This window comes from Ambystoma mexicanum, chromosome 12, assembly GCF_040938575.1.
Source record: "Ambystoma mexicanum isolate Mex_15411 chromosome 12, UKY_AmexF1_1, whole genome shotgun sequence".
Taxonomy (NCBI): domain Eukaryota; kingdom Metazoa; phylum Chordata; class Amphibia; order Caudata; family Ambystomatidae; genus Ambystoma; species Ambystoma mexicanum.
Window position 1 is genome coordinate 11932180 of NC_090936.1, and position 27487 is coordinate 11959666.

The 27487-nt window shown below is 46.3% G+C and overlaps 1 protein-coding gene across 7 annotated transcripts in view; it reads right to left on the reverse strand.

Annotated features, from left to right (window-relative positions):
* The window catches only part of PCLO (piccolo presynaptic cytomatrix protein), an 854190-nt gene that overhangs the window by 407756 nt on the left and 418947 nt on the right, over positions 1-27487 (reverse strand). For all 7 annotated transcript variants that reach the window (XM_069627816.1, XM_069627812.1, XM_069627813.1 and 4 more), the window contains exon 7: positions 5654-7835. In XM_069627816.1, the coding sequence (XP_069483917.1) occupies positions 5654-7835 (2182 nt within the window). The remainder of the gene's footprint in view (positions 1-5653; positions 7836-27487) is intronic.

The window sequence follows — 27487 nt, forward strand, 5'->3', positions numbered from 1 at the left end:
TGTAGACATTTCTCACTACTCGATAGTTTATTGTTTATTTTTTATTTTTATTTTGTTTGGCTGAATAAACAACCTTTCAAAACACAATGTACATAAAAGGATATAAGAAAAAATAATGTTTACAATTTACACAATTTTCTTACTTAAGTAAGCTTCTTCACTGACAATATTGGCAGTGTGGGGAATTAATCAAAAATGCATGTGATGGGAGATTTCTAAAATTCCACATATCTACATCATGTTGTTGTTGCTTGCAGTAACCTGTAAAGCAGAATCAGACACAGGCGGACAGTTCAAGAAACTGTTTTTCAGATAGTGTGTAAAGAAAGACTGGATATTTAGACTCGGGGAATAATATCAGTCGAGGACTGGGTGAGTTAGGGAAGTCATCTGAAATCATACAGACAACCTTTTGTGACACACTGGAGAAAAACATGAGAAAAGACAGGAGAATGGTTACTCCTGGGAAGAGAAGTTGTGCTTATTTTGATTGTTATTTAAATATTGACAACCACATGTAAAATCATTTGCTTAGACTGTAATTAGAATTTCCATGTGCTCCGTACTATCAAGGTATTTAGCTTTGGTTATAACAGATGAAACTCAGTACACTGTTTTCTAAGGTAACAGATTTCTATATATTTTTCTGCTGCATACAACTACCTTTTCAAAAACTAAATTAGCAAAAGGTGGATGGTAGGGTAGATCATGACATTTATGGCACAAGATTTTGAACTGCTTTGACAAATGTGGAAGACACATGCTGTCTGCATCAATGAAGAAAAGGAATAATCAAAGTTTGTAATTTAAGTATACATGTATTAAAAAGTTGCATCTTTAGATATTTAAAAAACAATGTTATGATGACTCTTCATGTTGGTACATTTCCCTAAACCATTAGAGGAAATACCATTAAAGCTTTCAAGCAGATTAATCTGAAAGTTCATTAAAAAAAGCAACACATTTATTGTCTTCCTCAAAAGAGTCCCGATATATAAAGAGATCACACATAGTGAATTAGTTGGAAATATTTGTTAATGGATGTGTGCACCACACAAACTGCACCAAGAATGGAATGACATGGCTGAAGGCCTGAGAGGAGGAGTTAAATGTTGGACATAGGGAAGCAGGAGTCTGAATTGGAGGGAGAATTAGGAGAGGGTAGCAAATTGGTTTAAAAGGGGGTAATAAACAGATCCACACTAGGAAGAGGTGCCATTGAATTCACCAAGAAAGAAGAAGGGGATTTTGTGCAATAATATCCAGTAATCCATTAAGTACTTTTACAGAATTGACCAATGCACCTGTTGCTGTTGTACTTCCATAGTTTCCTGAGTGCAAGCTAGTCGGAGTTCATCGAAACCAGATCCACAGGAACATAAACCTAAGGGTTACATAAACCTATAGGATTAATAATGGGATTGGGTCAGGGAGGACGCATCTCTTTTCGGATACTATAGAAATCATTCCCTTTACTGTTGTGTGCCAACCCCGGCGATTCATTGTGTATATAGTCAAGCCAATCCAATGAAACCATCCTGTTTTTTTTTAGCAGTCCCTTACATTCCTGTAGGCATTCATCTACTAAACTGGTAAATTGCAATAATGGTTTTGAACTTAATGTCCTGTCTCTCAAATGTACTTTTGATGTATCTGTGTCTCCATCTCAAGTCTGGCAATATTACATTCCCCAGTGCAAGAGCGGACTCAGTTAGGAGGCCAAACTTCTCTGACCCCATATCCCACCAAACGTCTGGCCAGTCATGGAACGGCATGCTGTATTTAAGTTCCTGCTGTTCTGGCTTCCCAGGTGCCAGTGTGTTCAAATTCAAAGGTCTAGAGACTTTGCACGAGGTGTAGGCACATTGCTTCTCGTTACAGGAAAGGTCTTGTTGGGTGCAAGGTACTGGCTTAACTGAGGACACCTCACCTTGGAATCAGGAAAACACTTCATGTAATTGGCCCCTGCCCAGAAATAGAATATTAGTGAAGATGGTCAGAGGATCCTCCCCATAAAATCCTTCTGGCCCATTATCCACTAGCTCGAGAAAAAAACTGGCCCTCAAATTCACCCCACTGGATGTCCACAGGGTCAGGCAGGGGACTTCTCCACCGACCCTCCAACAAGTCCTCTGTGACTACTACTATTAATATGATAGCAGTCCTTGCTAGCCTGGTACAAGCCGTGAAAGAGACTGCTTAAACTCAGGAAAGCCGGGCAGAGGGACGGCACTCAAAAACTCCTACATTGGGGGACATGGCATATAAGCATGTAGCCCCCCCCCAACTGGAGAAGATATAAACACAATCCTAAACTCATCTACATGTGTCCTCCAATCTAGGCTCCAGTTCCTGCATCAGTGGTCTTTTTCAAGGATCAAACAAATTAGACATATATTATCATACCTTTTACTTAACCTATCACAATAGGTACAACAAGATAGTCGCTTAAGGAGGTAGGAAGAGAATGACAACAACCAGACAAAGTATGTTTATACCTCGGTAAAAGTGGGCACTTAATCTGCAGTTTCACAAAGTGGGACACAGCGGCAAAGAGTCAGGGACATGAAATGACCCACATGTGAAGGATGCCTCTTTCGGCCAGGCAGCACGACAACCATGCAGAAACAGGATGTAGGGGGAGAAGTCTGCGACGTACCGACATGGAGAGCCAACAAAGAAACACTGTGTGCTAAACCTAAAGAGCACATTGAGAAGCGACCAAAAATAAAAATACTGCACGCTGGAACCTGATATAAAGATTCTGAACATGAAAGACACGGTATAAATGAATGAGTAGAATGGGGAGTCATATCATACTAAGTGATGCAAACCCTATATATTTTTTTTGTTCCTGTTTTATAACGTTTACCGTTATCAAACAAAACAGTTGACTTGTATTGCCTTAAACTGATTGATCTTTCATCCGATGCTAGTACATAGATTTTTGTTATAATTTCAAGCGATCAAGACCAAAGAAACATTTTGCAAGACACTGGGATTCAAGAAATAAAACTAGATGGATAGATTGAAATACAGCATTACAGAAAAGCCGAAAATTGTTAAGGCAGGCCATGTTTACGAATGGTCATCGAGAGCCAAATTGTATTCAGGAAATTTCTCTGATATGGAACGGGGAACAGGAAGAACAGTGCCAAACAGAAGAACATATTTAAGGAAGTGCAAAGTGCGGGAGAGGAGAGGTGACCACTTTTTGGAGGAAATGGACTGTTGTCGTGGTGCATGAGTTGTTTGTGTTGAAGAAAGATTGGCCCAACGTAGCGCCTGGTGGAGCAACTGTGACCAACATATTGAAACCGTACTGTCCCATTTTAATATTGAGGCCGTCCCGTTCCTACCTTTGGAATTACTCCCACAAGGGATCTTCTCTCCTGATTCACCACAATAAACTGTGAATTAACCTTTTTTTCTTTCAATGTACATAACAGCATTTTATATGTTTGCGAGAGCGTAGCTGCTCCCTATGCATAACTAATAATTATTATTCGTAAACTAGTCTCATCATTTATTCATGGGCACTAAACAAACCATTATCTTTTAAAATAATGGGAAAGTGGCCAGAGGGTCAAATGGGATGACACATTAACATGTTGTGTGACAATTCACAGCATACCTATAGGTGCCATATTAAAATTCACGCTATAATTCAGCAAACCAGCAATGGTTTACGGATGAATATCTGCTCTGCCGAAACATATAGGCGGGTGAGGTACTGATTGGCACGGTTGATGTGTGTCTTCTCCACTTGTGAGAAAAGAGCCTCCCTTCAAATAGCACCAACATTTGAATTGAATCTGTATTTCACAGAGAATGAGGTCACGGTCATGAGTTACAGACTGTAGGTCACAGATTTGCCAAACGTCCATCAATTAGAGTTGTTGAAATTGCTGCTGTTTGTTAAATTAGAGTAGGAAAACGTAAAATAAACATGTATGAAAAGAAACACATGCATAGTGCGTATATACATACATATATGTATAGCTATATTCATATGCATGCACACATTTTCATATGAATACACACACATCTATCTATGTACATACATAGCACATACATGGAGGGGTGAACTGCATTGTAATCATGACCGTTATTTTCATTTGCCATTTAACCCTGAGCTCATAATTCTATGAGATTGTTATCACACTAAGAAATAAAACACGTTTGGAGAACAAAAACATCAACACAACATTACTCATTACACTTACGCTTTGGGAACTTAAAATAGGAGTACATATATGCGTAAAGCATCCGCCTTGTGTATTTATGTGAATGGGGGACACACTTTTTTGTTGTAGTTTTGCACATAAAGGGGTTCAACAACAGTGCTATTTCGCAGTCATGCAGATTTCTTTTTCAAAGCATTTATTTAGGTACACACGAAAGAGCACATGCAACATGGTTCTATATTAGATACACACATTAGCAAAGGACATCAAATTAAAACACTAGCAAAATGAAAATTTGAACCTGAGCTATCAAAATTATAAAATGCCACTCTTTCAAAAGGAGCTTTTTGTTTTTTTAAATTATCTTTGAAGTAATATTTGAAAAAAAATATGCTACAATATTTTTCCAATGTGAAAAGTATTAATTTGGTAACAATATGAATTTAAGACGGTCACATTTGTGCATATTTAATTGTATGAACAGAAAACAATTTCATTTGGGGTGATGAAACATGTAAAACATGGTTTATATGTATTTCCTAAACTTGCAGAAAGGACAAGGGTTTAGGGAAATATATAACAGTTAAATATATTGCTATATGGTACATACATAGATAGTTTAAATTATTACTCAGTGAATACCTTCTAAGAAATTACACCTTTTTCAAAATATCAATTGTTTTATAAAAATATGCAATAGAATGATAATGAAATTGTTAACATAAAACAATCTATATTTGTTGATAGACTAAACTTTAAAACGACTGGACAGTGAAATGCAGATTGAATGTATGAATGTTCAAGCGGTGTCGTAGTATGTGGGTATGAACGCAGTCACTTGACTTGACAGAGCATACCCATCATCAGGGGTCTGCAACTTGCGACTCGGCAGATGTTTTGGACTACCACGCCCATGATGCCTCACTGTTGACTATGCTGGCTGGGATGAACGGGAGTTGTAGTCCAAACCATGTACCGAGCCAAAGGTTGCTATGAGTTGGGGGTGAGAAGGCAACATTACTTGCTTTATTGCAGGGTTTCTATCTAACTTCTGACAGATTCATTTCTGGAGGAACAAGAGTAGTATAGTACTCAAATAAATTACTTCTCACCAGTGCACTGAAGCAAAAAATAAACATACAATAGCAGTTAAAAGGGGAGAGAAGCATAGACATCAACTACACCAATAACACACATTTGAAAAAAAAGAGAGGCCAAAATAGCACAAAATAAATAATAAATCACGACAATAGGCAAATCCGGAATATGAAACAGATGCTGTGCATGCCCTTGAACTGCAATATCATCTAAACTCAGTTTAAAATGAAGTGAAAAGTAAAACACTCAAGATGCAAATAGGAAAAGAAAGGAAACAGTCTTTACAGAAAAAAAAAAGAATCAGACGCATGCGTAGAAAAAAGGGTTTGCAGTGTGATAGTGGCACAAGAGTCTAACACCGAGTTTACCTTCACTGTCCGACATGGCGTGCTGGAAGTCATCCATGATGTACGCTAGATCACGCTCATAGCCGCGTGTCCGGGATTCCTCCCGCATGTGCTGCTGGACCTCCGGAAGTGAATGGCTGGATCCAAACTGGTCCCTGGTATCCGCCGATATTGGCGGCAATGGCCCGGCCGCTGCGCGGGCCATTCCCATGGGCTGGCCGACCGGACTTAAAGGGCTTTCCTCCTCAGAGTTCTGCGCCACGATTGGAATCCTTCCTCGACTTTGGCTAATCGGTAGACTTGATGGTTTAGTCCTACCCGAAGGTGCTACATGGCTAAAAGATATATCCAAGGATTCTGCTTCTTGGGCCTTCAGCCTTAAAGAGGAGCTTGAGAGATCTCTCTTAATCGACAAATCAAGTCCATAGACGGATGAAGGCCTCGATGACGGCCTCGATCGGCTTCCACTGCTGTATGATTTGTCAGCGTCGTCCTGCAACGTAGACCTCATTGTCGGACTAAGGCTTGTCCCAAGGCATGCTCCGAGGGAGGTGGTCATTGTGGGACCTAAATACTTCTGCTGGTCTGTGATGTTCTTCCTGAGGCCAAAGGTGATGTCATCCTGTAGGAGTCTTGCCCGCGAGGAGATACCAGGGATTGAAGAAGTGCTAGAAGACAGGTAGCTTGAATATTCCGATTCAAGGTCACGGCTTTCCTGGATGGGAGAGAACTTGGACAGCTTGGGGTCCATCAAGGGCTTTTTGTGCTTTGTTTGCTTCTGATAAATGATGGCAGGAGGGAGCTGTTTTGCTGCTTGTTTCTCCAGTGTAAGTCTGCTTATGCTGTATTTCTCAGACTTGGGGAAATGCCGGGAAAGGCTGTCGGAATGATAATACTGTGAGAGCCCAGCGAGCGGATCCAGATTTTCCGTTCCCCTGCGGAATTCCTGTTTGATCTGGTGTTTCAGGAGCTTCAGTTCAAAGGGGTCCTCCATGGAGTCTTCCTCAGCTTTTCCATAGGAGTGCAGCCTGGATGAGGTCTGCAAGGGAGCAAGGAAGTCTGACACTTCTGGAGTCCTGTGCGACTCTGCCGTCCTAAGCAGGTGATCCGCTTTGGCAAGGTCTTTATCATGAAGGCCAAAAACAGAGGTCAGTCCAGAGGACCCCTTCGTGAGTTCCCCAATGTCATCGATTAGTACATAGTTTCGAGAAGCATGATGTTCCAAATCGGAATAGAAGGAATCTGCAGAAATGCTGGACATCGGACTGCTGGCCATGCTGCTCCTTTCGTCCAACCCCATCCTGAGGTCTAAGGTACTATATTTGCTACCCATCCCGGAGTACGAACTGTCATTGGATACTGGCGCAATTATAAGAGGCTGATTCCTGATCACCTCGTAGTTTGAGGTTATTTTTGGTTCCAGATCTAAAGCATTTTGCCTCGGCTTCTGCTGCATCATCATGAGCTGGGACGAATGTTGATATGAAGAAGGCTGGATCGCGGGAGGCGGAACTTGCGACGTGTAGGAAATGGTCGACACTGTTTGGAAGGTGGGCTGAGTCTGGTAGTGGGAAACATGCGGATGATACAAAGGTTGTTGATAAAGGGATTGCTGCGTGTACTGTGTCGGTGGTTGAGTCGGAAGCGGCGAAGACGTATATTGGTACTGGGTGTAGGGAGAGGTGGGTGGCACAAACTGAGCTTCTGGTTGTGTTTGCGGTGGCAAGAATTGACTGAAGTCAGTTTGCGGGGCTGTTCGTGGTCTTTCTAGGCCATGCTGACTGTCCAGTCTTGTTGGACGGACATTATGAACTTCACTGTCGGACATATAGTCGCGTTCTTCTGCAACCCCTTGTAGGTACGCCCTCTCCCGCTTTTCTCTCTCCTTAAGTAATGCCTCCTTCCGTCTATTTATCCCCATTTCCAAGTATCTCAATTTAGCATCAATCTCCTTTTCTTCCTCATCTAACTCTGCTTGTTTTTTTCTGAGCTTGGAGGACTCTCTTTCCACCAGATCCAGTTCTCGGTCGATATCTTGGAGAATCTTTGCTCTTGCCATAGTGTTGGTTCTGCCGATTCTTCTGCGGGAAAGTGAGCCTACGGTACTGTAGCCGGACTGTGTGCCGGCAGTAGCATCTTCAGGGGGAGGGTTGGGGAGAGTCCTTTTAACCTTCTTCTGAGATCCACCTGGTGCAGTCTTGGTCTAGTGCAAAGAAAAACATCAAAGATTACATCACACACTGTTCCAGATGGTCACAAAGTTAGACAGTAAAAAACACAGTACCGTTAATTGTGTGTATTCATGCTGTAGTACAGATTATAAAATAGAAATCCATGAGGACAATGTACAGGCTGCCCATCCATATAAACTGATTCCCATCCTTTTCATTCGCTAGAGTTCAGATATGGTGTTGAGCATAAAGGTGCGTCTCAGCTCCAAAGAGCCCTCTACTAAGTTCTTTCAAGTCTAAATATGCCTAGAGTTTGCTCAAAGGTTCCTCATCAACTGGCAGGCAGCAATGCTTTGACTTTTCCTAGAAAGTGAATGGCTTGTTAGCAAAGATTGAGTGGAGACGATGCACAGTTAGGGGTTGAGATAGAAAAATTCTACCTTCTTCTCGAATTTTAGGAGGTGCAGAGTCACACAGCCTTTGACATGGATCAGCACTTTCTTGATGGAGGATAAGAACGTGCTTTCTCAGCAGATTTGGGTATCATCAAATAATTGCTCTACCGTAATGACTATGCCATCCAAACATTACATCAGTGAGTTCATATTTTAAAAACAAAAGGAAAAAAAAACATTGGGAACAGTCGTCACTGCCTGAGTAGTGGAGCAGGCTTGGAGGAGTACCTATGGACTTGGGGATGGGCTGAGAACCAGTCCAGCATCCCCCCCATCCCCCTCTCCAAGCCCTTATATTTGCATAGCATGTACAATAGTGAGTCATGCATTATGCAACTGGCAAATGTTTGGGGGAAATTTCAGCCATCGTCTTGCATGTGCCACAAAGTCTCCACAGCTTGGGGGTGGCCCTGTCCAGCGTCAGGGGTCGAAGCCAGGCAGACTGAGATGGTTGTCATTGGGGGGGTGCCTTTCAAGGTTGGAAGGCAGACAGGCTTCTACCCAATACTGAAGCAGCCTTTACGCAGTTACTGCCCCGATCATCCCTTTGTTACTCAGTAGCGTAGTCCCTACCTTAGTGCCATCATGTTTTACATCCATTGTGTTCATATGGTGCATGCCTTGTAGACTACCCCCTCCTGTCCTACCTCATGAATGGGAGTATTTCCACCCTACCATACTCCACTTTCACTTGCTTTACCACTGACTGTCTACCTCACCAAATATGTACTCAAATAATTGTCAGGGGTTGCAGGCACTACTTTACACCCGAATCCATACCACCACCTGCTGTTATCGCCATTTGTAAATGGTTATGCAATATACTCCTGGATTTTCCCCCCCGCTCTTTCCACACAGCTCCCAGAGGAGTAACATCTTTAGAATAAAGATTAGCTGCTGTTCTGAGAATGAATCCTTTTGTTAAGATTCTGTGCCGGGCTCACAGCTGCAACCAACTGCTTTTGAATAGACAAAGGCGATAGCAACTACACCAGGGTTGGCCATCTCGGGGCCTCGAGTGGCGGAATTCTGACGGGTTTTCAGGACATCGCTCATCAATTTTAAAGAGGAAACATTTGAATACATTTAGAATCATTGCATGCAAATTTACCTCATGAATATTAATGAGGGGTATCCTGAAAACCTGGCATGGATCCGGCTCTCGAGGCCTGGAGCTGGACATCCCTGAACTACACAGTGCAAGAACAGACTGGCATGCGCTTCTGTCGGACTCTTCATGCCTCCTCTGTTGATAAGGTGCACATAGGCGAGCCCACTGTGGATCCCAACCAAGCGATCCACAGTGGATCCCAACCAAGCGATCCACAGTGGATCCCAACCAAGCGATCCACTGTGGATCCCAACCAAGCAATCCACAGTGGATCCCAACCAAGCGATCCACAGTGGATTCCAACCAAGCGATCCACTGTGGATTCCAACCAAGCGATCCACAGTGGATCCCAACCAAGCGGATAATACATGCCGTGAATGACCCTTCCAACTCGGCCAGTTCTTGCTTGCATGTGTGAGTGCAGTCCGTTTACTGTAACGCACGGCTCGTCTATGCATCTGTAGTATCGCACTCCTGTAGGCACAGCTCGTCCGACACTCACAGCACTCCAGGCCTTACCAATGGCACACACGTTCTCAACAAATGCCCCCTAACACGAGGGATCTGCTCCAATCTGGGGGTGGTGATTTTATACTGAGGTGATGTCCCCCTAGGTGACGACACTGTAGGTAACGGCCCGCCGCCCAAGTTAAGGGCCAGAGCGCAGAGTGCTAATGCAAAATCGCACCCAGAATTACGACACAGAATAGGGGGTTTGAACATTGGCTCTCTATAAAACTGCCCCCTGAACATACCAAGTATGTCAAGTACTGAGCAGTGTTGAAGAGAAGCAGGTACTTCACCCAGTTTAAAAAGTAAATACAAGCACTGATGGGTGAAGGGAGGCCCGCAGTAACATCAATTGAATCTCCCTGGAGCAAGCACACTTCTATTGACTTCTACCACATCTGGAAACATTTTGGAGTCATTGTTAAGGGTTCAGAGTTATAGGTTGAAATAAAGTGTTATACCCCACAAACAGAAATGATCGTAAAGTCGTGTACCGGAACATGTGTTCAGTAGTTTGATGTTGTGATTTGCACATACTAGCCAGAGCAACGTAAACAGTGGCAACCCCAAACGTTACAATGGCAGCTCTGTTTGCAGAACAGTGCAGTGACACCTCTTGGTCTAGTGACAGAGTGTCTAATGATTGTTCATTTGATGACAAATGCACAGGGTGTGCTGCAGGGGTGGGGGTGATGGAGGGATTCCCTGTGCAGAACCAGTATTGCAAATAAGAACCCCTTGAGATGTTTTCAGGTGAATCAACCACGCCACTTCTCCATCCCTGTCTGTTGACTTCTGACCTCCTGTAGGGCATCGACTCACATGTGAAACGTCTGGTCTTTGACCTTCAATCATGGAACTTGGGGGCCCCTCTTCCATCCAAAGTGGGACGAGTGCATGCATGTGGGCATAAAATGTATGTTTTAGATTTATATAAACCTTCTAAAGATAGTCACATGTTAATACATAAATGGACACGGCAGGTTGGCCAACAGGATCTAGTGGGTTTAAAGTGTTAAACTTGCCATGTTTGACATAGTCGGTCACGTGAAGCTCTCCTGCTCAGCCTTGGAAGATTGGTGTTCCATCTGTCTGATGATCAGCGCATTCTCTTGACAGGTGTGTGTACTGTGGGGGTCTGGGTGCGTATCACATCATTCTCTTTGCAGCTAGTGCACAGGGTGTGGGCTTCAGGCTGGGCGCTGCCCTTAGGGAGATTAGGAGAGGCTGAACATGCATTTACTCATGTTCTCTTCTGAAACATTAAAGACACAGGTCCTCGATAACACATTAACTCAAGAGATTCTCAAATAAAACGACTGCGATCAATATGGCAGATGTCAATTTCAAGACTTGGGTGGGTTTCAGACCCTCCACACGAATTGAATGAGCCAACCCTTAGGTCTGATGCACTTAGACTGTATTGCAACGCAGGCCCAGTGCTTTACTGTATTCCCAGAGTGCAATCTTGCATGCCAAGAACAGCACCCAGTGTTCCACTGTAAAGCTTCCAGCGGCGGCATGCCTCGTGCGTGTATAATGAACACTCTTCCCTCTCAGGCTGGGGGGGGGGCATGCAACTGAGGATTGTCTTTTAGTCAAAGCAACCCCTGAAGCAGGCATGTGCACAGGGCGGCTGCTTCTTCACAGGGATTGGTCTCAAGGAACAGCAATGCAGCACTCCGCACGGTTCACCATCTCTGCAAGCGCTTGATTAGTTGAGAATGGTGGAGAATCACATGTTATCCACATGTCAAATGTGTAAATAACTTAATCCCAACTGGATTTAATTCAATCGCATTAGCCACGGGGCTTTTTGAAACAAATGGCTAAAGAGACACTATTTAACAACACAGCTTTGCAACCATGTAGTTCTAAAGTGCAGTAGCAACTACTAATAACAGTTAATTTACCTTAGGAGGTGGAATTGCAAATAAAAAAGCAAAACTATCTGGGAAGGCCTGGTTAGCTCTACGGCGCCGGGGCTGGGGAGGAGGTCAGTCGCCACTTCTGGTTTCACATCAGCCACAGGAGGCTAGCTCAGCACACAGACCTGAACAACTGGAGGAGCAGAGCATAATCCTCTTTGCATGTGCTATCTGTGCAAATATCATAAGTAGACAGAAGGATCCTTTAACCCAAAAGGGCTCTGGCACCGAAAGGGCTCATTTCTATCCCAGGCGGCCATCTTCTCAGCTTGATCTCAGGTGTGGCGGCCATTTTGAGAACATGCTTGTATTTGGAAAACCATTTTCCTTGGCAAATCCTGGCTCGAGCTCGATCTGTCATCTCAGTCCTGGCCACTTCAATCATGACTCTAGCAGACACAGTGCTCCGGTGTTCTCTCGGTCTCCCAACGTGGGCTCCAGTCCATTCTTCTTTCAGCAATTAGGTTTCTTCAGATCAACAGGCTTTTCAATTCATCAAGCTCTGAAAATACACATCTTTTAATAAAATACCATACACTCGTTAGACCCTTACACCAGCATTAACGTGTGCCATAACGAAGGGCAAATTGTTGAAGGTGCTAAAACTCTTGCTAGATAAAATATTGGTGCTTTGAGTGCCTTTTCCCGAAAAGCTTTTATGTATTTTAAAGTGTTCTCGCTACTGCTTTTGCTCATCTCCCACTAACACAACTCATGGTCCAGGAAAGACTTTCTCCAGTTCCGGTTGGTTCTCCTTGTGCTGCGGAAGAACATCCATAAGGGGAAGTGTCCTCGTTTTTTAGTACCACACAGAGATCACTTCCCGTTGCATCATACGTTGCCATAGATCATGTGTGGTGGTTCCTAGTCGGTCCCTCTATTCCTTCCCTACCATGGCTACCAAATAGGGCATAGCTTCTGTGGAGGGTCCCCCTCTTCTGAGATGGTCCATGTACTCAACAACCCACGAGACCATCTTCCTTTACAGCCATTAGACATGTCACATATTTCAACAGGTGGGTCAACTAGGGTGTAGATTGTTTAGTTTCAGGTATCAGTGAACAGTAATTAATTCATCGGGTTGTGCTTACGACTCTTCTCAAGCCCCGTATATGTCTTCAAATGTTCTCCCTTCCAGTCTCTTAAAGAAAGCACGCCAATTTTTTGTAAGGGTTTTAAATTCACAGATGTATGTGCGCATTTTCGTGGGTCTAGTACTTAGGTGGCTGGCTAGGCTCTACTAAGCAGCCCAAAAAGGTCAAGCATGTGAGTGGGCGCTGTTGGTAGTTTGCGATAGGGTGCTATTGTTGAAGAGTTAATGTGTGGCCAGATATACCGAATTATTTTAGTTGGCAGTCGCTGTATGCTACTGGCAGAGGTATTGAGGTATGTCAGGTGTTTCGGTGTGGACGGCTATGTGTGCTGCTAGACCGGAAGGGCATAGCTGTAGCTGCATTCTATAGTGCATGGATGTTTGGTCGTGCCTGTGGCCTGTGTCCACAGACGTGGTGTAAGGTATACGTACCGTAGGGTTCGGTGTTGTTCGGCTGCAGCGATCTTTGTCCAGTGTGGAGGGCATGGTCTCATTATTCATGGTCTCTCTGGGGCGAGAGTCTGAGTGGTGAGGGAGAGTGAGTTTATTGTGGTGTGCCACAGCAAAAGCTGCTGGCTTGCCTGGTTTGTCAGGTAAGAATGTTGTTGTTCATGGGGTGCTAGTTTGTCAGGGTGAGCCGATGCAAATGTTGCCGTTCGTGTTGTAGTTGGAGAAGGATTAAGGTTTATTGTGGTATGCCTCAGTGAATGCTGCTGGCTTCCATGCAGTATTTATCGTGTAGGTGTGTTGTGCAAGGGGCAACAGTTTGTAAAGGTGAGCCGCTGCGAATGCTGCTGGCATCAGCGCTGTGATTGATGTATAGGAATGTGTTATTTGAGATAGGGGGATGTGTTCAGGATGAAGTTGGGAAGAGCCAGGTATTAAGGGCCTTTCTGAAATTCAGGTGATTTTACATGTTGCAAATGTGTAGGGGTATGGAATCCAGATAATTGGTGCTTGCACTGAGAACAAGGACCCACCCAGTCTGGAGGAGTTGTGAGGTGAGACCACTAGGCGGTATGCTGTGCGAGATCTGAGATTCCTTACGGGGCTGGTAGGGCCGGATTTTGTCTTGAAGGAATTCTAGGTTGGTGTTGTGAATGGCGCGGTGGGTGATGCAGCATGGCTTTAACGGTATTGCGTCGACCAATTGGGAGCGAATGGAGTACTTTTAGTGTAGGGCTGATGTGTTCTCTGGGGGGTAGGTTAATGAACAGCCATGCTGCTGTGTTTTGTACTCTTTGGAGTTCCCTTAGTTGCAACACTGATCACCTAGGTAGTGGCAGTTTGCGTAGTCTAGGCAGGATAGGATGATGGAGTTTATGGTTGAAAAACAGTGGGGGTAGTTTTTTACCACATTTGAAGTTTCCAGGGCTTGTCCTAGGGATTGCAGCCATGGAATTGATTAGGGAAGGAGGGCTGTTTTCCTGCAAACTAGGATTTCAGTTTTCCCAGTGTTGAGGATGAGATGGTTGGTCGTCATCCAGTGGTCAATATCTGAAAGGCATGACGACAGGTCCGGATTGCCGTAGCCTTGAGAATTTGGAATTTTAAGGATGATCTTGGTGTGCTCTGCTTAGTTTCTCAGACACCCGTGGGACACCTTTCCTTACTGGTCGTGAGGTGGATGTGAACTGGTGGAGCTGCGTGATTTGAGACGCAAGCTAAATTAACCACCACCTCGAAAAGGAGAATTCTGGATAATAAAGTCCCAAATGTGAGTATCAAAACTGCAACAGAAAGGATCGTGGCTATTAATCTGCCCTCAAGATACGCAAAGCACAAGCCAATCATGCTCTATTGTCTGCTTTTTTCTGCATTACTTAACACTTACGCGTAATCCTCTGAAATAAGGACAATCCATTTAACAGTATACATCTTGTTATTCGGCAACACCTTTTTCGGAATAGTGATGGATAACAAAGTTCTTACCGAACCAAAATCTATTATTTTTTTATCAAACTTTTGGTTCTCCCAAGCAGGGCAGTAAACATCAGTGCTGACCAGAGCGACTTTCTTCGATATCCACTTGTCATTGGACGGCAGAAGAAAGAGGGTACATTTTAAGTCAAGCATCCAACTGAAAATGGACAAGTGCCATCATTTTCTTTTTTGAACAGAAATTGTAATTCCGCTGTACGCCTGAATTTCTAAAGATGATGTTGACGTCTAGTCAACTATACATATTTGCTTAAAATGGCCTTAAGGTTTAAATGTGAAAAGTGCCTGCGTGGAAGGAACTAACATGCTGAATCGCTTAGAGCTCAACTTGCAGTAACATGTTCAATATTAATGTCACGATTCGCTCCCTTCGCTCCCGTTCCCGCCACTTGGGGGCAAGTTTTGGGGTTTATTCCCTACTGGACATTTCCTCCGAACCTAATGCTACAGTGCTGTGATGAATTGGGAGCGCTAAAACCTTATTTTTCAAGTTACTTCCGTTCCGGATCCATTCCAGGTTTTTGGCAGCCAGCATGCTACTTTGATCAAATGACTATGCTTCCCAGAATGCCTGGCTCACTGCTTCACCTTCTCACTTGCAGGACACGGTTGGGTGGAGGATAGGCAACACCTGTGGCTGCAGGTGCAGCAGGCAGCACACCTGAGGGGTGTGCTCGTTAAGCAGCTTTAAAAGCCTCAGTTTACTTCAGTCCAGCGCTGGTCATCGTTGCAGTGTTTCCTGTTGTGACTAGTCCCTTGTTCCTTGTTCTTAGCTTATGTACCTAGTTCCTACTTCCTGTTTTCTTGTTCCTCCGCCCTGGATTTCGGATTCATGCGCTAAATTGATTTCTGCTCCCTTGATTCCCTTTTTGTCTTCCTCTGTTTGCAGGCAGCATTTCTCAGTGCTTTCCCCTTTTAGATGCAGCCCAGTTTGTCTGTGTTCTATATTTCTTTGACTTTGTCCTTTGCTGCTGTAAACCCGTATGCCTTAGCCTTCCTCTTAGATTAGCTTCCTGTCTTTTCCTTGGAGGGGTAGGGGGAAGTTTGCCTTGGTTATTTCGTTTTTCCCTGCTCCTGATCCTTACTTTCTATTGGGATCCGTTCCATGTTTTCCATTGCACTTCTGCATTTATTTCCCATTTGATTATTAGGTGTGGTGTGCTGTTGTAGCTAGCTCCTGTGTGAATGCTTATGTTTTCCTCACTAATTTGTAATCACTATTCCAACTTAGGTATTTAGTTTTCCTCCCATTGCTGTTATAGCCTTTCTGGGTCCCAGTTTCATCAACAGGATTCATGGGCTAGCTGACATTCAAGAGGTTTATCTCGTCCTCGTGAGTACAGTTCTTTAGTTCCCTTATTTAATACCATCAAGAGTGTTAGTTCACAGATCCTGTCATTGCTTGCCCTCCACGTGGGTTTAGCGCTGTCAGTACCTGTAACAGCAATTGGGGGTAAAGCGCTTGCCGACTTTCCTCGCGGTCAGGTGCTTACCCCACATCCCTTTTCATATATTGGTTTTGATGTCACACTCTATTTGCACTCCTGGGTTCTAGCATACATGAGTCGTCGTTCCTGTGTGCACGTAGTTTAATTCGAAGCTATTCACTGTGTGATTTAGTGCACATTTCCCTTGCCATATTCGCTGCCTTTGTACTCGCCTGACTAATCCTGACAATTAATTTCAGTCCATGGCTCTATACAGTGGAACAGATTGGGGCGTGCAGGGCTCCACGCGGATGGTAGACTTCATTTGGCATCGCAGAGACCCTGGATTGATGGAGGAATTATGTAATTCGCCTCGTGCTGCATCTTACACCGTGGTGCATGCGGGGCCATGCTCTAAAAGCAGTGTCTGGAAGCCATTTTGTGGACCCGATTCACAGGGTAGGTTTATCCTCTGCAGCGCCTGCTCGCGTCCCACCATCCAGGCTGACGGCATTCATGTTTTTCTCAGAATAAACCGTCCTTCATTCGACATGCCACTCCAATTAACCAGTATAATGCCTGGTGCATACAAATACTTTACATGAAATGCAAATAATACACGTAAAATGCAAAAGAAAAGAACATTGTTGCATTTGTGATAGGCAAATATACAGCTGTAACCCAAGTGTGATGAAGTCACCTTATAAAGTCCTCTGTTGAGGGTCGCTGGGGAGCGTTGATGGCATTGGCTACATGTCTGATTCACCAGACTCTTTTCTTGGCCCTCATGCCTGCAAGTGGACAGGGTTCAGGGTCCGCACCTGTTCCCCCAGGTACCAGCGGCCGATCCCCACCCGAGCCCCCTGTGGTTCCATAGGCCCACAGTGAAAATGTGTAGGGGTCTCCCATGTGGAAGAGTATTAAGAGTGAGGACCGAGTCTCGTTCCCAACCACCTAAGCCCCCGCAACACCCCTGCAGTGGACTACTCTAACGTAAGGACTTTCCCAATGAACAGGACGGAAGAAACTGGCCAGTGGCGATGTAGTAATGAAAACTGGGCCACTCATCTTTTTAATGGGTCAGTCTCTCTGCCAGCACCAGCGGGAACCCATTACTGATACTACCAATAAGGCTGTAACAATCAGGTTAAACCAACCAGGGGGCGTGGGAGGGTAAGTGAACTGTAGAAAAAACACCTGAAGAGGAACGTTTGCCAATGGGGAGTAACCACTCACAGTCAGGGTGGCTCGGGGCAGGGAAACCAGAAACACTGAGTAATCACCTCAACCGGAAGGGGTATAGAAGCTATGGGTGCTTTCCGTCCATGGGCACAGGCCAGACAGCAATATGATATGATAGGTAATTTATAACGCGCTTAATACCCAGAGGTTTCTAAGGGCGGACCCGGGGATCGAACCTGTGCTGCTCCATGCCGTCTTGTTTCCAAGGCGAGCAAGTTGCCCCTGAGCTATCCTCCCGAGACTCAGTGGGAGGAAGGATGGCGTGACTCACATTGAATATTTATCTCTGACAGGTAGAGAGCAACCTCAGAAACCAAGCCCAGAGGTTCATGGAGGCCATATCCCAGACCATGGGAAGGACCCCTCCTTTCCAAAGACTATAACCAAGGTCTACAGAAAGAAAGAGCTGCTAGTGGTTTCAAGAGGGAGACCTGTGGCTTATCATTGACACTATCACATCCTAACACCCCCCCTAACCAGGGAATAATACTTGCTGCTATGAGGGAGTCTCCGGCCCTAGAAAGTGACCGACGGCTAGAGACTGTCAATATCTCAGACTGAGCGATCCCTTAGGGGAGAAGGGGGTGCTGGAAGAAAACAATCAAACAGGGCACCAGATCCACAAATCTAAGGTTGAGCAAAGTGTGCTTCTGGATGCCACTTCCTAGAGACAGCTGTGAAAGGGCCAATATCCTGTGCTTCTCTATACTGGGGAAGGTGGGAGCACGAGGGAGAGGACAGGAGAGGCCTTTCCCCCAGTGATTGACAACCCAGGCCGCTCCATGTGACAGTGTCCTGGACACGAACATGGACACAGGTCTTCCCAGGCTGTAGTCTCCAGTACACGGCAAGCCCTCACAGAAGAAGTGAGCGGGGCTTAACCCGCTTCTTGTGACTTTGCATCTTAGCCGGGGTGTGTGGGTAATAAGACAGAGCCAGACTGGCCAGGAAAAGAAAACCAATCCAGGACAGGAGAAGTGAAAACAAGCCTGGACAGGAAGCAGGAAGTGTGGGGGTTTTGCGTGAGGTCAGAGGTGGACATCGACTGACCAAGTGACGAGCAGAAGAAGGAAGAAGCAGCAGATTGTAGAGGCATTTTGTACTGGCGAGGGAGTGGAATTGGTACTGCATGTGTACAGAGAACTTAGTGTAAGGAGTGATTGTGAAGTGGATGAGTACTGGATGAAAGGAGGGTGTTTGAGTAGGGTGTGGGAGGGGGTACTAGTGTGGAGGAGGGCACAGTAGCCTGGAGAAGGTATTCAAAGTGTAAGGAGGTAAGAGTAGTGTGGAGGAGTATATAGTAGCTTAGAGAAGGAGATACAACACCTAGGAGTGGGGAGAACATCTAAGGGATGGAAGACTGACCAGCGCTAGGCAGGGTGGAGGAGAGACCTAGGAGTGGTGAGAACATCTAAGGGATGGAAGACTGACCAGCTCTAGGCAGGGTGGAGGAGAGACCTAGGAGTGGTGAGAACATCTAAGGGATGGAAGACTGACCAGCGCTAGGCAGGGTGGAGGAGAGACCTAGGAGTGGTGAGAACATCTAAGGGATGGAAGACTGACCAGCGCTAGGCAGGGTGGAGGCGAGACCTAGGAGTGGTGAGAACATATAAGGGATGGAAGACTGACCAGCGCTAGGCAGGGTGGAGGAGAGACCTAGGAGTGGTGAGAACATCTAAGGGATGGAAGACTGACCAGCGCTAGGCAGGGTGGAGGCGAGACCTAGGAGTGGTGAGAACATCTAAGGGATGGAAGACTGACCAGCGCTAGGCAGGGTGGAGGCGAGACCTAGGAGTGGTGAGAACATATAAGGGATGGAAGACTGACCAGCGCTAGGTAGGGTGGAGGAGAGACCTAGGAGTGGTGAGAACATCTAAGGGATGGAAGACTGACCAGCGCTAGGCAGGGTGGAGGCGAGACCTAGGAGTGGTGAGAACATCTAAGGGATGGAAGACTGACCAGCGCTAGGCAGGGTGGAGGCGAGACCTAGGAGTGGTGAGAACATATAAGGGATGGAAGACTGACCAGCGCTAGGCAGGGTGGAGGAGAGACCTAGGAGTGGTGAGAACATCTAAGGGATGGAAGACTGACCAGCGCTAGGCAGGGTGGAGGCGAGACTTAGGAGTGGTGAGAACATCTAAGGGATGGAAGACTGACCAGCGCTAGGCAGGGTGGAGGCGAGACCTAGGAGTGGTGAGAACATATAAGGAATGGAAGACTGACCAGCGCTAGGCAGGGTGGAGGAGAGACCTAGGAGTGGTGAGAACATCTAAGGGATGGAAGACTGACCAGCGCTAGGCAGGGTGGAGGAGAGACCTAGGAGTGGTGAGAACATCTAAGGGATGGAAGACTGACCAGCGCTAGGCAGGGTGGAGGCGAGACCTAGGAGTGGTGAGAACATCTAAGGGATGGAAGACTGACCAGCACTAGGCAGGGTGGAGGCGAGACCTAGGAGTGGTGAGAACATCTAAGGGATGGAAGACTGACCAGCGCTAGGCAGGGTGGAGGCGAGACCTAGGAGTGGTGAGAACATCTAAGGAATGGAAGACTGACCAGCGCTAGGTAGGGTGGAGGAGAGACCTAGGAGTGGTGAGAACATCTAAGGGATGGAAGACTGACCAGCGCTAGGCAGGGTGGAGGCGAGACCTAGGAGTGGTGAGAACATCTAAGGGATGGAAGACTGACCAGCGCTAGGCAGGGTGGAGGCGAGACCTAGGAGTGGTGAGAACATATAAGGGACGGAAGACTGACCAGCGCTAGGCAGGGTGGAGGAGAGACCTAGGAGTGGTGAGAACATCTAAGGGACGGAAGACTGACCAGCGCTAGGCAGGGTGGAGGCGAGACCTAGGAGTGGTGAGAACATCTAAGGGACGGAAGACTGACCAGCGCTAGGCAGGGTGGAGGCGAGACCTAGGAGTGGTGAGAACATATAAGGAATGGAAGACTGACCAGCGCTAGGCAGGGTGGAGGAGAGACCTAGGAGTGGTGAGAACATATAAGGAATGGAAGACTGACCAGCGCTAGGCAGGGTGGAGGAGAGACCTAGGAGTGGTGAGAACATCTAAGGGATGGAAGACTGACCAGCGCTAGGCAGGGTGGAGGCGAGACCTAGGAGTGGTGAGAACATCTAAGGGATGGAAGACTGACCAGCGCTAGGCAGGGTGGAGGAGAGACCTAGGAGTGGTGAGAACATATAAGGAATGGAAGACTCACCAGCGCTAGGCAGGGTGGAGGAGAGACCTAGGAGTGGTGAGAACATATAAGGAATGGAAGACTGGCCAGCGCTAGGCAGGGTGGAGGAGAGACCTAGGAGTGGTGAGAACATCTAAGGGATGGAAGACTGACCAGCGTTAGGCAGGGTGGAGGAGAGACCTAGGAGTGGTGAGAACATCTAAGGGATGGAAGACTGACCAGCTCTAAGCAGGGTGGAGGAGAGACCTAGGAGTGGTGAGAACATCTAAGGGATGGAAGACTGACCAGCGCTAGGCAGGGTGGAGGAGAGACCTAGGAGTGGTGAGAACATCTAAGGGATGGAAGACTGACCAGCGCTAGGCAGGGTGGAGGAGAGACCTAGGAGTGGTGAGAACATCTAAGGGATGGAAGACTGACCAGCGCTAGGCAGGGTGGAGGAGAGACCTAGGAGTGGTGAGAACATCTAAGGGATGGAAGAGTGACCAGCTCTAGGCAGGCTGGAGGAGAGACCTAGGAGTGGTGAGAACATCTAAGGGATGGAAGACTGACCAGCGCTAGGCAGGGTGGAGGAGAGACCTAGGAGTGGTGAGAACATCTAAGGGATGGAAGACTGACCAGAGCTAGGCAGGGTGGAGGCGAGACCTAGGAGTGGTGAGAACATCTAAGGGATGGAAGACTGACCAGCGCTAGGCAGGGTGGAGGAGAGACCTAGGAGTGGTGAGAACATCTAAGGGATGGAAGACTGACCAGCTCTAGGCAGGGTGGAGGAGAGACCTAGGAGTGGTGAGAACATCTAAGGGATGGAAGACTGACCAGCGCTAGGCAGGGTGGAGGAGAGACCTAGGAGTGGTGAGAACATCTAAGGGATGGAAGACTGACCAGCGCTAGGCAGGGTGGAGGAGAGACCTAGGAGTGGTGAGAACATCTAAGGGATGGAAGACTGACCAGCTCTAGGCAGGGTGGAGGAGAGACCTAGGAGTGGTGAGAACATCTAAGGGATGGAAGACTGACCAGCTCTAGGCAGGGTGGAGGAGAGACCTAGGAGTGGTGAGAACATCTAAGGGATGGAAGACGAACCAGCGCTAGGCAGATTGGAGGAGAGACCTAGGAGTGGTGAGAACATCTAAGGGATGGAAGACTGACCAGCGCTAGGCAGGGTGGAGGAGAGACCTAGGAGTGGTGAGAACATCTAAGGGATGGAAGACTGACCAGCTCTAGGCAGGGTGGAGGAGAGACCTAGGAGTGGTGAGAACATCTAAGGGGTGGAAGACTGACCAGCTCTAGGCAGGCTGGAGGAATAAGAGCAGGAAAGCTAAGAGCGAGCATGTCAGAAGGGCTCTAAATTAAATGTACTATCAAAGTTCCGCATTGGAAACGTTTGGATCGTATAGGGGGAGTTAGGAAGTCGCAGAGGGAGTCTGGGGAGATATGGCACTCAGCATTTAGGTTATTTACCTCCAGCTGAACCTGAAGTAGAAACTAGGAGTCAATCTTCTGAAGCTACTAACCTGGGATTAAAGACTTCTGGGTTAGGATGGAGGTTCAACATTAGACAAGACGAAGAGAGGGGTGGCCGTAAGCCCCCAGAAATCCTCAACAAAAACCCTGCAACCGCCACTCTGGTAGGGTGATTCTTCAGAGCTGCCCCTGGGGAAGATTAGTATTCACAACTATGCAATAGGCTTGTATAACCACCTAGACATTAGCCTTTCCTGTCATTTCTCTGATAGTAGCTCGTAGCTAATTCCCCTCAGACATACGGCATCACGCCACCTCCACACTGGCAAAGTCAGTAAAGGTTTGCTTGCACAGTACATTTCCTACCGGTGTCTTTCGTTTGGACCTTTGGTAAACATGCCAACAACAATAGCGATATGTCTATATATGTATCTCCTCCTCTCGATGATATGTATATTTTCTGTACAGGATTTCACTGTATTGTTTCTCTTTCTAGGATTTATTTTGCCAGACTCATGGATCTTGATACTGAGTCTGGACAAGGCTCAGGGTTTGCCTCGATTGATGGTAAGACACGCTAACATATACATGTGAATCTGTCTCAACCCGTCAGCCCCTGTATAGCTAACCTAGGCTGGGATTCATACCAAGATTTTAAATGCCAGATCGGCCTATGTGGCTCAAATCAATTTTAATCAGAAGCACTTGTGGCTTCAAATTAATTTCAAATGGATACAAAGTGAAATGTGACCTAATGTCAGGTTATCAAATGAAATCAACTAAGTGTCAATAAAGGAGATGTGCGCTAAGCACTGTGTGGGGCGCAGAACTAGAACTCTTGCACAGTGGTGGCATGGTGTCTGGCAGAGGCATTTATATGGAAAAAGAAAAGAAAACCCTATCTTACAATAACTCTAAGAGGGGTTTGCCTGACTCAACAAAAACTAAGGAATCTGTCAGAATGTCGAAGAGTTAAGAGAGTCCACCGTCTTGTGTCAAAACCGAATTCCAACCCTTACACTTACAACTAAACTAAAAGGGTTTGCTGTCCTCTTGGTCCAGAAGAATGACTCCCTTCTTCTGGACAGGCACAGCTCCATCTATCAGAGGAACCGGTTGGTTCCTGAAGGTATGGATCGTTCCCCAGGTTGCAATCCTTTTATCAGGCTTGTCAGAGTCTTTTAAGGCTTCCCTCCCTTCCTCCTCACCTGAGGTATCCGTAGGGTAGTCTTGTGCCACCGACCTTCTTCCTGGGCGTCGTCGAGCTGGATCCTTGCCGTCTTTCTTGCCTTCCTTTCTTTGACGTAAGTAGGGGCGAGCTTCCAGGGATGACACGCTGTCGGGTGATTGGGGAACCGAACAGCGGGAACTCCCGGAAGCCGGCTCCTGAGCAGGGAAAAAGCCTCAACGGCGGAAAAAACCCTGCGATGAGAGTCCAGAACAGGAAGATGCCCGAGGTGGTGTCTTGGGTTGTTGAGGATGATCGGAGTAACCAACTGTACTAGTATGTCAAGATGGTGAGAGTGACGGATGAACAATGGTGGAGAAATCCCAGGTAAGCAGAATCACCTCCGGAGAAGGCGAGGATGAGGAGAATACACCAGGAGAGAAAGCAGGGTTATCCAGAGGAATGAAGAGGAGCACCCAGGACCAAAGAATGGTCAAGCCAAGGCGCCAATGAGGGAGAGACCAAAGGAGCCAAGCTGAGAGGAGGGATCACAGAGAGACCGGTCAGGGAGCAAGCGGGAAATAACAAAAGAAAGTCCAGTGGAGGGGGGTCTTAGCCAGAATGAGGGGGTAAACAGCGTAACCTTCGAGCCGGCAGAAGCAGAGAAGGTGCAACGCGAAGAAACGCTGCTCGAGCCCGACACTAAATAACATCGGCGGCCATCTTGGAAAAACACTAGAGCGGTGCTTCCCAACGGCCGTCGAACGTAACGGCACCTGTCAATGGCGTCTCCACAAATCCCAGAAGCGCCGCCCGACTGGGATCATGACACCTTTTCCCAAAGCTTAAAGAGAAGTTCTAAAGTAGCAAAGGTTCTCTGGTTCAGAAAGAAACACAAGTTCCAGTTCTGGTATCAAGCAAATGTCTTCCTTCTCTTGGCTTTTCACAATGTTCACAGGCAGAGCAGGGGGAACGACTCCCTTCCACTGATCCTCCCAGCTCCGTATCCTGCCTGGATTCACAGCCAACCTGGTGGACTACCCGGCCAGGTACTGTGACTATGATGATCAAGGATGAGGCTTTTCTTCATATGGGTGCGAGTCCCAGACACGCCTTTCTCCTTCGGGTCTACTGATAGACTCAGTTTATTTTCCTGCCAAGAATTATGTGGCCTCATGCATATAATAGTCTCTTCACTCTGATGTTGGCGTCCCAGAACCTATATTTCAGGCTTTTGCTGCCCCTTTAAACTTGACACCAGCTTTCTCTGCTCCCAACACCTTTCTTGCAACCCGCGTACCTTATCTCATGGTCCGTGAGGGTTTCAGCTCGTTATGGGGCTCACTTGGACGTTCTTTGATCTGTGGTGGCTCTGCCATAATGATCTTCCTCGTGGTAGCGCACCCTGCACTTTGTGCTCTTTCCAGGCTTCTGGAATGCGTGGAGCCTCTGTACACCAGCTTGCCATCTCGCCAAGGGCCGGCTCCGGTCCTCTCGGTTCCCTTTTCAGCATCCCGGTCCTCTTCTGCCTCACACTCTTTTTTCCACTTGCTCTTGTGGTTTTTCCAGGGAGGACTTGACCAAAAACAAATGTGTTCTTCCCTTTTTATTGTAGGCTGGAATTAGGTTGGTTTGTCTAGTCGGTCACACGGGGTATTCCACCTTGCGCCATGTCTCGCCCTTTTCTCAGTGGTGATGCTCTCACTCTACACTGGGTTGTCAGTGTTCTTCATCCCAGTTTATGAGTCTGCCTTCCCTAAGTCGACCAGACTCTTCCTCGTCTCAGTATTCTAGATGGAGTGGTACCATCTACCCTAGAGAAATATATGGAAGTGTGTGGGGTAGTTGAAGTCTGCATAGGGTAAATGGATGAGATAGTGGTACTGTGTGGTGGACATATCGCATTCTCTCACAATAGTCGTCACAGGTCGCATAGAAGCACCCCCTCCCCATGAGATCCTCCCTCTGAGCTCTGCCCGCAGAAGGACCGTCGGGTAGGGCCTCACCCCTGTGGCCGCATGAGAAGGGGTCTCCCCATGGAAGCAGTGATGACATCCTGGAATTCGTCACAGCTGGTATAAAAGTACTAACTGGCCATAAGATCGTCACAGCTGAAAATGTGAGTGATTACGTGGGCATTTGATGCCAGTACCTGGCAAATGCCTATCTTATATCTTAAGCCATCCACTGCCTATGTCGTTCCTGGTTTTTTAAAGGACCTTGGAGTAAGATTCAGATGTACATCAAGCAGCTAAAGGCAAGCTTGCTTAAGACATTTTTATTACACCAGTAGACTATTACAGCTGTAATTAAGCCATTAACTCCCAGCAGACTGCTTAGAAAAGCACTGGAAGGCCAAAGCTCGATTTTACTACTTGCTAGAAGGAGCTCAAAGAGAAGCCAGCGGAGTGTGCTTTGGGAAGGGAGGGGCAAGGAGTGGGCGGCAATGGCCACAGGGATAAGCATGGCCATGGGAAGTCAATGGGTGGGCAAAGGACCAATCAAAATCCACAAGCACTGTGTCATCTCGCTGCTGCCTGTACTCCAATGCAATAGTTGTGGCTCACAAGTGGCGCTTAAACGCCACCTAATAGCCAAAACTAAACAGCAGTGTTATATGGCGCTGGATATGGAGGCGGAAACCAGAGCTTGGTCTGTAGAAAGAGTTCATTTTGAAGCACAAATTACAGATATGCTGGAAAAGGCTCTGTTCAGTAGCGCAAAAATGGAAGACCAAGCACTGGGCAAGTGGTGCATTCAACAACCCAGAGCATACACTGTGCAGTGTCGCTGTGAACACAAACACTGCCACTTTAAATCTCACTCGCGCATATATCGCTTTAGGGACTGAAAGGAAACTAGGCCATATAAAAAAAAAAATGAAAAAAAAAATCAAAGCACGAAAGCACTAAATCAGCAACAGCAGCTGTGCGAGCGGATCCCAAATTAAGCAGCAAAGCAGAGCATTACTACACGCCAATAATGTTACTGGCACATGATGCTGTGTTTACAAAAGAAAATGGGATCAAAAGGAGAAATTAAACATCTTTGAATGAGTATTTTCTCTCTAAAAAAATAGCACAGGTATATGTTGATATGTAGTGCTGGTACCTGTCAGGGAGCGTTATCAGTAAGGCTGGTTTCCTCAAGCGCCATCAAGGGATTAATATTACATTCGTTTCAAGTTGAATAGAACATATGGAGGGCACCTTGCTCCCAATCTCCGGTACAGACAGACACATAAAGGCGATGCCCTGAAAAAGCACTTGTGTGCGAAACACATTGCTGCTTGCAAGAATAAACTTTTACTTCGTATGTGAGGCGCCTCCTTCTCAAACATACATATGACATGATAGGTTATTTATAACACGCTTAATACCCGGAGGTTTCCAAGCGCGGACCCAGGAATCGAACCTCTCTGTCGCTCCATGTCGTCTTGCTTCCAAGGCGAGCGCGTTGCCCCTGAGCTATCCTACCGAGACATTGCTCAAGTAGGTTCACTAAACTGCACTTCATCAAAGTGGCGATCACAAAAGACTAGCAAATTAAACGTTGGGTTGTCACGCTGCTAAAATTGTGTTAACCAGTTCTGCTAAAACGTCATTGGTTTCCGAGAAGTTCTGGCTTCATGGAGTGTCTTTTTAAGTTGTATACTTTTCAAAAGTACTTCAAACATGCTCCTTAAATCGATAAACTGTTCAAAATGAAGGGCTGTTGTCTGAAAAAATACAGGGGTAAGCAGCAAAAGGGAAATACCTTTCATTTTGGCAACAGTGCCAATTTTATTGTGGAGAATTGGTTTCTGTATCAGATTGATTTGGAAAATGTTTAATGTGAACTAAATATTACAAAGGTTTATTTCACGTTAGGCAAATTTTACCTAATGCACTGATGACATAGTTACAACCCACTGAGCTTTGGAACTTTAACACCTGTCAATTGCAGGCCATGCAGATCTGTGCAGAAGTCAAGTTGGCCTGGAATTGCAACTTGGAATCTGCAAGTTACTCATAGAACTTTATACCAGCCATATTAACATTGTTATCTTACTCGGTGAAGGCGATTGGTTCATGTGACCTGCAGTTTAGAAATATATGTCTACAGTAAGCAAGTTAACCCACTGTGCTGCCTTAGGGCACTGGAATCTGTCACCTCGCTG